Source organism: Fulmarus glacialis, unplaced genomic scaffold (assembly GCF_000690835.1).
Source record: "Fulmarus glacialis isolate BGI_N327 unplaced genomic scaffold, ASM69083v1 scaffold13005, whole genome shotgun sequence".
Classification (NCBI taxonomy): Eukaryota; Metazoa; Chordata; class Aves; order Procellariiformes; family Procellariidae; genus Fulmarus; species Fulmarus glacialis.
In genome coordinates, this window is record NW_009211237.1 from 30556 (window position 1) to 46742 (window position 16187).

A 16187-nucleotide genomic window follows, 5' to 3' on the forward strand; every position below is an offset into this window, starting at 1 on the left:
AGAATTTATTCCTACTTCTGCCAGAGAATTCCTACGCAATGCTGGTAAAACTACGTAAATCAATTTTATTAAACAGGTGGGCAATGATGTATGCTTCCCTTTGGCTCTAAACTCTTGTTTTCTTTTCCAATCATTGCTAGTCCCTGATTCCTGTCCTTACCTTCAACCATAAATTATGCCTTTGCAGGCTCTTTGTCCCAATTTCTTCTTCCAACTTATCCAAGACATTAAATATCTCCCCTTACATCACTGAATAACATAGCTTTCTTCTTCATTCCTTCTGGGTGCCAATTAGAAAGGAGTTGAGAGAGCAGTCACAGAGCATAGGAGAATGAAGATCTCGGCTCTCGCTGGTGACCTACTACACCCCAACCTGAAGCAGCTGTCATAGGGAAACTCTCTGTATCTTGCTCCTCTAGAGCTGGGGACAGCTTATGTACAAAATAGTACACATATGCTGCAGCTCTTTGGTTATGTCACACATACAGACCAGTTAGGACAAGCAAGTGACCATCCATAGTTTTTAAAGACTATCTTAAGTGTTAACAAATCCATAGAATTTGCAACGGATCATTAGCATTTTTAAGGCTCTGATTTTGGTCCTATTTAGGTGGCTTTTTACAGATGAAAGAAGAGATCCACCTAAAAAAAGTCTAGGATCCTGAAAAGTGCCAAGTTTGCGTGGCAGGCACAGGAAGCACTACAGCCATCCAAGAAAGGCTGCTATAATGTTAACACTGAGGAAGCAATGCTTTTTTCCCCAGTTTTGTTTCATAAATGGCCAAACTATTTAGTTGGGGTGGGAGGAAGGGAGAATAACCCAGCACCATCTGCGTAGAGCATTTCATTCCAAACAATTACATGTTGCAAAAGCAACTTGTAACTGGAAACAGTTTTACAGCGGGTATCATCAGCCAAGTTCAGTAACAGTCATGTATTATCAGTATTTCCTACTGGAAACTTCATATCCAAACGTTATTGGCTTTTGCTATAACATTGCTATGTTGTATCAGCAGGTGATTGCTTTTGTTTGTTTTATTTTCCTTAAAAAGAGTGAAATAACAATTCTACGAAGAACTTACATCAGCAGAAAAATTCCACAAAAATAAAACTCTTAATACAGCAAAATTTTAACTTCAAAGTAAATTTTTAAAAGATTTCAACAGCATCTCATTCATGGAGAACACAGCTGTAGGCAGGTAATATCCAGAAAATAGTCATCCCTTTAGGTTCAACCACAAAAGAAAGTTCAGTTCTTACATTTTTCTACACTCATACAATTAAAAAAAAAAAAAATTTCCATTGAAAGGCAATTTGCACTACCAAAGCATAGATTACCATGTAATGGCCTCCGCACTGTGAAATTTATCTGTATTGTGCATTCCTTTTTCTGGTATGATCAGGAAAAGTGATTTATCATGTGACAAGTTTATATACTAAGTAACATGTGGGCAGCCAGAGAAGACTTTTGAGAAAGACACATTTCCTCACTCACATGGTCTAATATTTCAACACTTCCACAAATCAGAGCTGCCCATTTAATTGTTTAGTTAAGAAATTTTTCATTACCTTAAAAGACAAAAGTTCCAGTCATTTGTAAGCACTTAATCACTCATCCATCAAAATCTTACATGACATTCAACGTTGGCTCTAGGCCTCAGGTAACAATTCCTCCATGGCTGTCCTATATCAAAAGGCCAAACACTAAAAATCTCCAGGACCATTGCAAAGAAACTAGTATCTGGCCTATACTCACTAGATTTCATGGCATTCGGGGCGTTGGAAGGTGCATTCCCCCAGCCTGTTGTCGATGCTCCTGTATCATCTACTTCACCCCACCCAGGACTGGTTTCATTTGGCTCACCCCAGGCGGACGTACCATTATCTGGAGCAGGTGGAGTGCTTTTGCTCCAGACTGCACAAAGGAGAAAGAGTTTTCATTACAGACCATTTAGACAACGAACTATTTACTGCAGCACCACGTCATTAATCTACTGCTTCGTTCTTTCTGTTGAGGACTTTAGATTCTCAATAGCATGGGTGCAACAGAATTGACAACTGTTCACATCAAAATTAGAGCAGGCACTGACCTCTAGGGATGAAAAAGAAGAGAATGCTATGATGAGTAATATTCTGCTCCCAGGTTAAACATGAACCCCACATCTAATGCTGTCCTCCTACCTGGTGAACTTTTGTGACTAATTAAAAGCACCAGACTAACTCAGGGTTTTCATATACTGAAGAAAGAATAAGGACATATTTGAACTACATATTAAAATGAAATAGTATTCTTTAAAGCATGTCTGAGTCAGAGAAGAGATTACAGAACAATAACATCGTAATATTATTTCCAGCTATGTAACTTTTTCTTGTCCTTATTTCAAAGAAGAAAATATTTTGCTAAGTATTCTTTATCATACAGCAAAGCCAAATCGAGCTAAAAAACTAAATCACAGACTCGCTCAATTTCAAGTGTTAACTGAGTGTTTCAGAGCAAGAAGTTTTTGACTAAAAATAAGTACAGAATTTCTCCCCGTTTCTCTAATAATTAAATATAAAAAAAGTGAGTTAGTCTGGACAAAAGGAGGCAGAGGGGAGACCTCATAGCTCTCTACAACTACCTGGAAGGAGGTTGTAGCGAGGTGGGTGTTGGTCTCTTCTCCCAAGTAACAAGTAATCTAGGACAAGAGGAAATGGCCTCAAGTTGTGCCAGGGAAGGTTTAGATTGGCTATTAGGAAAAATTTCTTCACCGAAAGGGTTGTCAAGCATTGGAAGAGGCTGCCCAGGGAAGTGGTGGAGTCACCATCCCTGGAGGTATTTAAAAGATGTGTAGATACGGTGCTTAGGAACATGGTTTAGTGGTGGACTTGGCAGTGTTCGGTTTACGGTTGGACTCAATGATCTTAAAGGGTTTTTTCCAACCTAAATGATTCTATGAGTCTATAATTCAAACTGTTCTTTAGAGCTCAGATTGAATATGCAGATTTGTCAGCTAACAAACATTTTTTTTTTACTAGCAAGTGGACCAGTATTCAGATCACAGTTACTGAGGCACAACAAGCAGAGGACTGATTGATTCAAATTTTAAAGACACTTTAAATACAGAACCAAATATTCAAATAAGAAATTGGTTTTCTTTATGGAATAAACTATTAGGAATTGAAGGCTACATGAATATCTCTTATGCATTAAGGTTACATTCATGTATAGGAGCTTGCTGAAAAAAGGTACGAGACTAGTACCTGAAGCTTGTGATTTGCTAGTCATTGGAGTAGGCAGGCTCTGCTCCCGTGGGGCCTGTCCTCCTTGTGAGTTCTTGTCCCAGAGGTTCACATTCTTGTAGTTATAACTGCTAGGATCTCCCCACGCTGAAGTGCCATCATCAATATCCATTTTTCGACTGATTGACTGTGGAGAAGGTTCCTCCCAGCCACTAGGCTCCTCCTCTTTGGGGGCAGCTGGCTGTGGTCCGCTGTTCCAGTTTGGGTTTGAAGGTCGCCCATTACTTGGAGTTTGGGGCGGTGGACCCCAGGAACCAGAAGCCTCCTGCTGTTGCTGCTGGTGCTGCTGCTGCTGCTTGTTCCAGGAGTTGGGCTGTCGACCCGTCTCATTCCATGTTGAAGTTCTTTTACAATCATCCCATCCACCCTTTGAAGCAGCACTTGTATTTGCACCATTACCCCAAGTTCCAATCTCATTTTGCCCACCTTCACCCCAACCAGACACTGGCTTTTTTCCTGCACTTTCCCAGTTGCTGTTTTTTGTTTGGTCAACTTCCTCTCCCCAACCGTTCTTTCCAGAAGACCATCCTTGATTAGGTTGTCGTCCACCCCACCCCTGATCCTTACTAGAGCTGTCGTTCCAAGAGGAAGATGATTTTTCTTCTGGTCTTCCTCCTCCCCAATTAGAAGAATTGGGGTTCTTATAGTCATTCCATCCTCCAGTATTTTTGGGGTCCTTCCACTCTGTTGGGGTTGAGAGCTCACCCCATCCAGACTTGATTTGATTGCTTTGGCTGGGTACATCCCCCCAGCCCCCTGAGTTCTTTGTCTGTGTGGCAGAGCTCTCCCACCCCTCAGTTCCTTTATCAGACTTCCCCTCAGGCCGTGGCATCTCTTCAATATCCCACACGGTATCTTGCTTAATTTGAGTTTGGCCCCAGCCGGTGTTTGAAAGCACTCGGGGGTCCAAATCAGTCCTGCTCAGCAAAGTCTGCAAGACTGCCTGGCAATCAGGATGTGTAGGCCTATATGATCGGCGTCCAGAATTGTGACTGTCACTACTTCCTGCTTTGTGGTTGCTTCCAGTGCTTTGACCTCCAACCTCACTTCCCGCAGAGCTGGAAGATCTTCCCCAACAGGGAGCCTGGGAATTGCCTTGGTTTTCAGGAAGAGGGTGGCCTTTTTGATTGTCCCATGCTCCAGTGCTAGAATTTGGTTGGTTTGGACCACTCCATTCTCCAATCTTCAGTTCATCAGACCCAGACAGCTGTTTCCATTCTCCCTGAGAGACCCCAGATGTTAATTTGTTCCCTTCACCCCATTTGCTTTCATTTGCATGCTGAGGGCCAAAGTTCCAAGACCCACCACCCGTAGACCGGTTATTGTTATCCCAAGAATCACCTCTTGACCCATTAGGTTTTTGAACAGAAGCTCCTTTCCAGGAGTCCTCTCTATCCTTTCCATTGTTCCCATGGTTTCCAGAATTGCTCTGTCCAGAGACTGTGTCAGTTCCAGAAGACCCCCTAGATGTACCCCAAGATCCAACACTCCCAGTCTTTCTTTCTCCAGTGCTTTGTGAAGGGGTGTCAGTGCTCCTGGAAGGGTTCCCCAAGCCCATTTCAAAGGGCATTCCCTTATTCTCCATAGGGTTTGGTGAACTTAAGTTCAAGGAGTTAGTGTTTCCATTTTTTGGTCCATCAGTGTTATGAATTTGAGCCTGTTCTCTGCCAGAGACAAAGTTAACACCCGCATTTTCCATCTTTGACTGCTGTTCCCTAGAGGTCTGACCTACTGTGCTAATCTGTGCATTGGAGCTACCACTATCAGATTCCGAAGTCCCTTTCCTAGAATTGCCCTCTTGAACCAGTGCTGGCCAAGCAGATGGGTTGCTATTTGGGTTAAAGTTGCTGAAGCCAGAACCGGGACCGATTCTGTCTTGTCCACTCAAGTTCCTCCAATTACCTAGTCCATTGTTACTCTCGGCAGCAGGGTTGGAAGATTGAACAGATTTAGCCTTGGGATCAGATTTCCAGGCCCCAAGATTACATTCGTTTCCAGCGCTTGCAGACTGGCACTGGCTTCCTTTTCCTTTGTTACTAGTGGTGCTTCCTGGCAGAGCGTTCTTCTCCAAGCCAGGGTTCGAGGCACTGTTGTTATCGGTGGTGTTTTCGGAAGAAGACTCAGCATCTTTGCTGGCAATACAAGGCCACTCTTCCATGTCAGACCCGTCTACAATCACCTTGTCCCAGATGTGAGTTGGGTTGGCGTTGGTGCCGCTGTTGGAGGAGGCTCCAGGACCCCAAGTGGAATTTGCATAATTTGAAGCAGCAGCAGCACCTCCAATTGCTGAATCTAAAAAAAAACCCCACACCCAAAAAGGTCATTAATAATCAATATTACTTACAAGCACTGAACATCACATTTTTGACACCACTGATTACTGTTTTCATTAATAAGAACCCTTCCCTCAAATGTGTAACAAAGTTGCTTTGGAAGAACATCAGGCTGGAAAACACCATTGAAAATACTGATAAAAAACTTCTTTCAATAAACTCCCCACAAGCATTTTGTGGGCATTTGAATTCACCGTTGACTCACTACTTCTGCTAACAGTCCAGCTCTAAGTTCAACATAATAATTATAACCCAGTAAATGAACATTACTGATACTGGTTGTAGACTTTTCAAATACACATTTAAAATCATTCTATATATAGAACAAGAATGTGTATGTGCACACATTCATACGTGTGTGTGTACACACAGTCAGCTGTTGGTCTGCTACTCAACTGACTCAAAGCAACCACAATTTATTACAGATCAAAAGGTAAAAGATTGAGACAAAGCATCTAATGAATATAGAAAACTGAAGAAGTCTATCCTTCAGCTTCAAATATCTTTTTCAAGTTGACGTTGCTACTAGGAATTTCTTTCAACCCTTTGCAAAACAAATAAAATTATTTCCAAAAGTTATTGTAAATCAAAAGAGTCCAAAGCTACAAAAATTACAATTTCTATGTAGTAACGTGCAAGTTGTATTTGGTATGTAATTACCCTATATTTGTTTCACTGCTATATTTACCCTAGAAACCAGTCTGTGGTTTTGCGAGCAGCTAAGCTGATCTCTCTGCCACTGGATGGAGGCTAGTAAGAGATCTCACTTTTCCTTCTCTCTCTCACCAGCTCTACTTACTTCAAGTTCCCCAAGTTTCACCTCTCATCTGTGACGGTTCTGATGGCAGTTAAGCCCTTTAACTAAGTCAACTGTATTCACTAACTCAACACAAAACTGTCCACTTTTTGATGTATTTGTTTTTTGCTTGCTTAGCACATTGTACAGGGTGACCTGCAAGTTCAATGAGCTTTGGAGTCACTATAAGGAAATTAGCAGGATGAACGACAATGAATAGGGCCCCTTTCTTTCATCTGTGGTGAACTATTATCATGTCCTATGTGGTATGACTTCACATGCACAAGATATTTGTATATAGTTCTAAAACACATATAAATTAACACACACAATGGATGAAGCCTATGTCAGTGCTGGCAGCGTGTCTGCATATATGCAGACGTGTTATCACCATTAGTTTAAAATGTCATCCAAGATTTCTTTGCCATCCACATAAATTATTTAGAGGATCAGAGATAGTTAAGTCCATTAGGACTTTAGTGTTGTTCTCTATACAGAGTTCCAGTCATTTTTCTATGTATTTTTAATACCAAAGGACCCTAAATTGCCCTCACCACAAATTCCCAGTGATGAAGACTAACACTCTCCCTTCTACAAAACCACGTACTGAACCCTAACATATTAGTCTCATTCAGTTATCTCACCCAACCAGTTTAACTTATTTTGCAGAGCATAAAGTTCATAGTAACATCTGGATCAGTATTCATACCTGAATATATATTGTTACTACCAATACTGGCTCGTATTGGCAATTTATGGTTTTGTCTTAAGATAATGGGTAAGGGCTTTTGGTTCTTAAACAGACTCTTCCTTAATAACAAACATGCTGAAGATAAACAAGTTTCTGATCTGACTAAAATGAAAAATGTTACTAGCAAATGACTACTTTTAAAGATGAAAATATGGAACTGAAATAAGTGGAAGTATTGAAATGGAGTCCTGAAATGAAGATGCAGTTTTGCTGTGAAAGATGGTGGTGATTCTCAGAGGTTATTGTAACTATTGAAAGACTTTCACCAATAACATTTAAGCTTTGTTTTCCAAAATTGTCTTGCACATCCTGACTATCATTGGTATTGGAAGGATTATATACACCACCCTCTACCCCAACCACCAATATTGCTAGGAGACAATAGTAAATCTGGTATCATCTTTTAGGAAACTAGAGTTTTGCCATCTTACAGAAGCGTTTCAATTCTGGTAGAAAAAGATCCATGTAAAGAAGGACTGTGTACTGACTTTTTGTATTAAAGCCTCACCAACACCATCTATAGCTACCTCATGAATAGAACAATGCAAAGGAGTAGGTAAGCTGCATTATCTTCCCCTTTGGGAACCTGCTTTTGTTTTCACATGGGATGAATTAATCACAGTATCAGTGCATAAGTGCCTGACAGAATCGGGCCCAATCTGAAAAACAATTTATAAACAGCCAGGATCTCAGATGGGATTAATGATGTGTGAGACAGACAGCAACAGCGTACTTCCATAAGCACTTTGATGGAGCACCCTAAGTGACAGTCCCGGCCTTCCTCTTGTCCAGCTGCTCATTCCCACTCCTCCGGAACGCCTATTCTCACATGCTAGCACATATGTTCCCTCTGATATTCAGTGAGCTGAACTGGTAAATCACACAGACTGAAATTAGCTTTAAAAAACAACTCGGGTTAATTTTAATCCAAGTCAGCTCCCCAGCCCAGTTAACTGTGTTACAGTGCAGAAATTTGGATGGGGTGAGGCACGTCTGAAGGACCCGTATCTTTCTTGGCAACACTCCTGACTTACAATTTTTGGCATAAAAAGTTGCCACACTCAATAAAATACAACCATATAACATCTTAGTTGTTAATCCACCATTAAACTAAATGTAAAAATATGAGAATTCATAAAATCAAATTTCAGTCTCAGAAAAACAAGCATTAGGTGTCAAATTAATTACACAGAACTTAAGGAGCCTCTAAAATACTTCAAAATGGTCCTCATATAGTACATCCAACAGCAAAATAATGCTGTTCATGAGAAATTTTGGAAACTTTTAGAATGCTTCACTACCATAAAATCTCCTTTGTCAGTCTACTACAATCACTGTGAAGGTATACCAGTGCTGACATAGTGCTAGGATTTTATATATAGTCGAAAGACTTTGGGGTGGGTTTTCTTCCCTCTTCATCTTTCAGGTGTTTTATCAAAATCAGCCATCTCCAAGAGATTTGTTTTTAAACTGATTAGCTAAAACTTTGCCACTGTAGTTTGAAATTCACTTCCCCCCTTATTAAATAGGGAACATCAAAGACAACAAGATAAAAAAATCTGTCAAACAGGGATTTGCTACAAAGGAATTCAAGTACTGAAACCACAAAACAGACGGAATTATGCATTTTCCTAGAATCCTTTTTAATAAGGACAGCCATCCCACCTAGCTTACTTGATTCTGGAATTCCAAGTTACCTCTGTTTTTTCTTCTGAACCACAGAGAACTATAAAAAGTTTATACTCTCCAAGACTGTGGGAAGAAAAACCCATCCCATTAATCTGGCATGGTTTTCAAAGGCAAACTCAGACATAGTGGTATCATTATTTTCTTCTTTTGACTTTCAAGCATTTATTATTTCTTTTTTAAACACCCTTATTGTTAGAACTAAAGTCATCCTTGCCTTCTCAGATCACCTAAGTTTTTCTTTAGAAGGCAGATGTCTTGAGTGGAATTTTGTTTGTTCTACTATCATAACTTAAGAAGGAAATACTACAGTTACTGCAATTCCCCAAGGGTCTAAAAAATTCAGGAGCAGTCAATTTCCTCCAGCTCATAAAACAGTTACTGTTAAAATCAATTTATCTTCTGGAATTCAAAGTGAACAGAGAAACAAAAACAGGACAGTCACCACTTTTATAAAAAGTGAGGAGAAGGAGAAAAACAAGATCACTACTAAAAAAGTCAGGAGTAAAAGCACCATATTTCTATTTCATCCAGATGAAAAGTGACAGGCACCTGCCATTTGCAGACCTGGTATCTACATGTCTGTTTTACCAGATCATATAAAAAAAGTGACAAGATAGGAAATTCATGTCATCAAAGAAACCTAAAGAGCTCTTTAAGAACTACCTAGTGACAACCATAAAATGCTGCTTACCCGTGCATTGTGTTTACCTTGCTGTGGTCTTAAGAGCATTACAGCATCTGATTCAAACCACCCAAAACATATTTTAAAAAAAACTAACCCTCTTGCTTGTTCCATCTAGTAGTAAAAATTGCACCCGTTGCCGCCAACAGCAAAAGAAGTCTATACACTAAAATAGTAGAAGTAAGCTCTCAAAAAGAAAGCTGAAAAGTTTTATTATATAATGATATGCTTATGCACAATTTTAGTGATCCCTTTTCCGCCATGCACACACACATGTTCATTTAATATTATTATTATTATTACTTGCCTGTTGCAGTCCCACTGTCGCTCTGCAGCAGTGCTCCTGTCACTGGTTGTGCGTTGTTTGGGTTTGCTCCTGGTGCTGTTGGGGGAGGAGGCCCTGCTCCACCCCCAAGGAGCATACACGATGGCGGAGGGGGCTGCCCACGTTTCAGTAACACTTTGTGGTCCTGCTGGCAACGGAATCGCGGCGGCACCTCCCGAGGCATGTAGCGGGCGGCGCTTGGCGGTTGTCCGTTCGGCACTGCCACCCTTTTGGCATTGTTGCCACCATTAACTGGTGGCGATGGAGAGTTGCCAATTGGGCTGGCAGCCACTGGTTGGCTTAAACTTGGTTTCGTCACTTCGGGCACTGAAAAGCAGGAAGAATGAAAATCAGAAATTTTTCCACTTAAACCTGTGTTACCTACAAGAACTCACTGAGACTCTTTCCTTTTTTATAATTTCATTCTTCTCTGAAATACTGTGCAACTTCAACCTCATCAAATAACAATTTAATTAAAGAAGCAGAAATAAGCAGTAGCGGTAAACTTCTTGCTTCCATATGCAACTCTGTACCCCAGGATGCAACTCTGCCCTCAGCATTTTGCTCTAAGCCCCAAATTTCTTGGAAAGTAAAGCTGGCAAAGAATACCACCCTGGGCAATGATTTTAAAATATGAGCAGTCAAATATAACCGGTTCCGCCCCCCACCCCGTCTCTGTTCCCTGATCTTCAACTGGTTTTTTGAATTGTTATGCATCGCCCTTATGGGAGATCTGAAATCAGATTCCAAGTTTTCACCTGCTTATTAGGCTACACAGCCACTGCCAAAACAAACAAAAAGAGGGGAAAAAAACCCAAAACCTCCTCTTGGCTTCAGAGTTAACAAATTCAAGTTCTCTGTACTGCTCTCAAATACGGCAGTAATAGTTGACTCGCACCCAAAAGACAGTCCTACATACAGCGTTTGTATTGGGCTCACCTAAAGTTTCCCAGCTGGTCACCAGGTGCCCCTATAAACAAGGACAAGCTGCTTCTGAGGGCTATTATGCATTGGAGAAGAGGAAAACCACAAACAAATCCTTGAGGAACTAACACCATCACAAAATTTGCTTAAGAGACTCTAGACTTGTGACCCCTTACTCACATTCTCTATGTGCTTTTTTGAAATAGAGCAAAAGAAATTACTAGCCAGGCACCTAGAAGGTGTAATTGCTAAGGCATCAGACTCCAAAGGCAAGGAAAATTTAATACATCTACTCTAGCCTTTGTTGAAGATTAATACAAGAAAGGGATGTCCAGAAACCCCTCCCCATCAAAGTGAACATCATCAGTAAAACTTTTCCTCTTACAAATGTGAGATCAAAACAAGTGAGTGTCTCTTCGGCAAGATGAATGCATTATTCCCCATATTTTATTTTGATAAGTGTTTTCTGGTTTCTCTATAGGCTTCATTGCCCAAAACCCCAAAAAAGGTATTGTTAGCTGTAAAATCAAGTTACTTAGGTTTTTTTCTGTCAATAATGGCAATTTCCCCACAAAATTTTTAGAAAACTGACACATAAATCAAGATTAAATATATTTTTAGATCAGCTAAATAAGCTTAACTTTCAAGATGCTCACTTATCAGTCCTGCCTTATCTGTTGGACTTCTGGGTGCCTGAACTTCTCTTAAGTTTCCAAAAACTCATTTAGGTACCTCACCATAAGCAGTACTTTCCCTGTCTTCCATTCCATTTATATAGGTGGTTTCAGTTTTTGCTTACTTGTCTAAAACCTTTGCAAAACTGAAAACTAAATATTTCAGCTAACCTATTTTATCAACAATCCTCATTCCCTCTTCAAGTATTTTGATGCTGACAACATGAATAGTTTTAGGTTCTCCATTTTAATCACCTCAGCTTTTATTTCTTCTGAATACACATCTTCAGTATTTCATCTTGACTCATAATTCCCCTTCCTTTTCCAACAGTTTTGATCAAGATCTGAGTCTTGGCTCACGTCAATTAAAAATACTCCTTAGGATCAAAGATTCTTACCTTTGGTTTTTTGATCTGTGACCTGCAAATTAAGAGCAAGAATGTAAATAGAGTTTTAAGAACCTCAAAACAAACATCGAACAGGCTGCACTAAATCACAACCTTAATTTATTAGCACAGGAACAGTATTTGTTGTTGCATGAAAATAATCAGCTGATGAACTACAAGTCTAAACAGTATTCCTAGTAATATATATGAAGTTTTCAAAAATACTACAGCTCCTATAATACCTTTGCCTGATGCAAAAGTCCCTGGCAGAAACAGTAATTACTTCACCCATGATGATTTTTAGTATTTACCCCCCTCCTCAGCCCAAACACGGACTTCCAAAGCACCAATAAATATGTGCTATAGCACTACAGTGCTTTCAGATTTTGGAGGTGAAGTATTACAGCTAAAGCGTAACGAAAACTTCCTTCTATGAGAGTATCCTTACAGCAGACTGCTGGGGCTAGCAACGGAATTCCCACAGGAGTAACCACAGGTGAGAGTAGCAGTCTGTCTCTCTGCCATCTTCCCATTTTACTTTTCCAAGGAGAAGAAATCCTAAACCTTACTGGATTCATTGCTACAATTACCAAAAGTACCAGCAATACCTATAGAGCACCAGACTTCAAAAATCTCCTGAAGGTAATAAGAAGCTGATTACTGAAGTGAGCCATCATGCTGGCCAACGTACTCAATATGTGGTATTGCTGTACTTCTACATTCTTTGAGCATAGCAGATTTCAAGCTACAGTAGAGACAAACATACCACTGGTATATTCTCTGGAATCATGTGTCCTGTAGCATGTTTTGAACCTGTCGATCATGAGTTCCACTCCACAATAATGGAAAAACCCCTAAAGATCATCATGTGTCAGGTTCTGTGACACCTATTCTTAAAAGAAATTGCTGAACTAGTCCATAATTCTGGAAAGCACACAGTGACAGTATAGAACAGTGAAAGCACAAGTAAAAAGCAGTTTATTGTTTAAACCAACCAAGCCAGAACTCCTTTGTATGGTAAAGAATAAAAAGACAAACTGCACTGAATCGCTAGGGCATCATTTACTTTGCAAAGACGAACACTGCAATATGCAAAGTGGAACATTCCCTATAATACAAAATCTTAAGCATCGTAACTTCACAGAATTACATAATCCAAAAGTCTCCAAGACACTAAAAATGCACCTGTACCAAAACTGTGTCTGTACCAAGCCAGACATAAGTTTTCACTTCACTTATGAAAAATCCCATATGCGTCAAATTACGTCTTCTTCTGTAACACAGTTAAAAGTTCTGTTAAGCACTTAAGTGACTCTGATGCTCCACTACTAAAGGAAAAGGAAGAGGGGAAAAAATTATTCATTAATCCAATCTGGTAATGCTGATAGGTTTACTATTGTCAACAGTAAACACGTTCAGTAAATGAGTAACTTGTCTACTTGGAAAAACCTCATTTTACCAAATCTTTAAAGAATTCTACATGATAACCACAGTTTGCTTTGGGGGGGGGGGGGAGGAATTACTTTTGCCTATACTGCATCTCTCTCCTAGTCAAAATGATCTGGTTGTGTGTGGGGTGGTGGGTTTTTTGCCTAGAATACAAAAGCTAAGAAAATGTGACACTGTCTCAGATTTACAACTGTCATCTCTCTGTAGGCAACCTTTAAGCACTGTCAGGGCAGGAGCAGCTGTAGTGAATGGGAAGGTAGAGTCAAACTCAGCCTTCTGACAAACTACCAAACAGCCGCTGGGACACCAACCACAGGAATTCAGTCTGTGAATCTGCTTGCATAACCTCTGTTGAAGTGATTTTTTTATTTTTTTAAGTTTCAGAAGATCCAGACAGAAACAATTGTTTCATATTATACAAATTCTGTCTGAAAAATGTACCCCCAAATCATTACTACTTATTTGGTGAACACCACCACAGTCACTAAAAACGAACACACACATTTATGTTCTGTCTATTCTGTTGCCCGCTTTGCTATTCCTAGATATCTCCAAGTGTTACTATTAAGTTTGGTGTCTAGAAGATTAACTTATTTAGTGTTTACCCTTCCCAAGATTCTGGCAAAATATCATAACATTCAATCATACTGAATAACTTAGTAGGTGAGGGACCACACAGGAAAGCTGGCAAACCTCCTTTGTATTCAAAGTGCCGATTCCTCAGTAAACACTCACAGCACTGTTACCAAGATGATCTGTACAACCTTTTCAAGCTTCTCTTATATAATTGAGTATCAGCATATAATCCTCAAGTCACTAGTCTTTATTTACCAGGGCCTGCTCCTCCTGGTTCCTACATACACTTTTTGTACTTGAACATTAAACAGCAGCAACACTGAGGCAAAACGACACTGAAGAAACCTTATTCTGTAACTACTGATCTTTTGCAGTATTATTGGGGATGTATCAACACAATGACTGGATAAAGACAACAAAAATACACCAGTTTATCCACACCTAAATTAAACTGAAAGACTCAAATTGGTGAAAAAGCCAGATTTAAAAAGACCTCGGATAAGCCAAAATTTAACTGAAATCAGTGCTGGCTGTTGTCAGCAGAAACATACAGAGTCTAACACAGAATAATGTCTGATCTTTTGTGGGATCTGCTGTTACTGAAGCAACTGAAAAACAGAGACTAATGAAAGAAAGTAAAGCCTTCTGCTCTCAATTTCACATACTCACTGAGGTTGGAAGGGACAGCTTCTGGAGATCTAGTCCACAGTTCCCACCGCTGTTCCCACCTGCCCCCAGGAGTCTCGCCAACTCAGAGCAAAGTCATCAAAACCAGACTGCACAGGGCCACATCCAACTCGTTTTTGAGCATCTCCAAAGATGGAGGCACCACATCCTCTCCGGGAAACCTGTTCCAGTGGTTGCCCAGTCACACACATTCACAAAAAAAGTCTTTTTATGATTAAGTGGAATTTCCTGTATTTCAATTTGTACCCAATGCCTCATGCCTTGTCACTGGGCACCACTGAGAAGAGCCTGCCTCCATCTTCTTTACTCCCTCCCACAAGGTATTTATATGCATTGATTGATAAGATCCCTCTGAGCCTTCTGCAGGCTGAACAGTCCTAGCTCTCTCAGCCTCTTCTCATTTGTGAGATACTCCAGTCCCTTAATCATTTTACAGGCCTTTTGCTGGACCTGCTCCAGGATGGTTACATCTTACCAGTCTTGCACTGGGAAGCCCAGAACTAGACAGAAAGGATTTTACCAGTAAAAAGTATTGATAAAGCTGCAAGAGACTCAAGTTCATATGTCAAGTTAGCTCCTAGAACAATCTACTAGATTTTCAGCAGAGAGCTTCTAATACATCAAATGTTCAAACCCATTTTCTAAGCAAAAACAATTTTCAGTGACTTATCAATTCTCCATGGCTCAGATTCGAACTGATACATTTCAGCAAAAGTGCTAATAGCTACAGAAAATGTAAAACCTAAGTGATACTTAGCAAAAAATAAAGGGAACCTTCAGTAGTAAACATTACATATAAACTTTCTTAAGAACTCAAAAAAAAAAAAAAGTATCTTCTTGCTCTAGAAAATACTTAGTCAATTTTACTGCAAGAATTGCAAAAGCCCGGCAGCATTTCCGTCCCTAAACACCTCAAAACAGCAGGAGTTGCATGTATCAAGAGAGCCCATATTCCATAACTTTAATACTTTACATCAAAAAAACTTATTTTACTTCACATAACACACTAAGGAGAAAAAAATGTCTAAGTTAAACACTTAATTTCCAGAAAAATGATGCAAAAAATAGTCTTCAATGAAGCATCACTCTAAACAATCAAGTTTTTAAGCTCAAATACAAACCATTTAACACCTTACCACCCCCAATACTATTTATGTTCCAGGGGAATAAAAGAATTCAAATATCAAAACCTACCTTCTGAGCAGATTCCTTCTTTTTCTTATCCTCTTTCTTCCTTTTCTTGTCTTCCATTAACTGTTCTTCCCTTTCTTGCTCCTTCTCTCTGCCAAAACATGAAAAACAATGGTATGAGCACAATCAAATTGTATAAAAGCCACACGTACTATATCCCTCTTCCCCCCAAGAAAGGAAGTCAAGATACTAGATTCCTCTTATCATCATACTTCATTTGCATTTGAGGGTTTCAGTCTAACTGAGATAAGAAAAGCACCTTCTAGTTCAGTGTGGCCACAATCATGCCACTTGCTGCATAAAGGAAAATTCCTTTATTTGGATCAGGCCTCTTATGGCAGTACCCTATATAAATTAACTACATGCCTGATACTAGAAAATATCTTCAAGACATTTTGGCCAAAGTACCCTTTTAATTGGGTTGTGCTATTATTTAATGAAC

General features: G+C 39.8%; 1 protein-coding gene across 1 annotated transcript in view; it reads right to left on the minus strand.

The window, feature by feature from the left end:
- Nucleotides 1-15832, minus strand: part of TNRC6B (trinucleotide repeat containing 6B) — a 46380-nt gene extending 30548 nt beyond the window's left edge. The window contains exons 1-5 of the mRNA XM_009577477.1: nucleotides 15749-15832; nucleotides 11855-11876; nucleotides 9841-10185; nucleotides 3244-5574; nucleotides 1757-1915 (exon numbers count right to left, since the gene is read on the minus strand). Coding sequence (XP_009575772.1) covers nucleotides 1757-1915; nucleotides 3244-5574; nucleotides 9841-10185; nucleotides 11855-11876; nucleotides 15749-15805 — 2914 coding nt within the window. The 5' untranslated portion in view covers nucleotides 15806-15832. The remainder of the gene's footprint in view (nucleotides 1-1756; nucleotides 1916-3243; nucleotides 5575-9840; nucleotides 10186-11854; nucleotides 11877-15748) is intronic.
- Nucleotides 15833-16187: the final 355 nt, after the last annotated feature.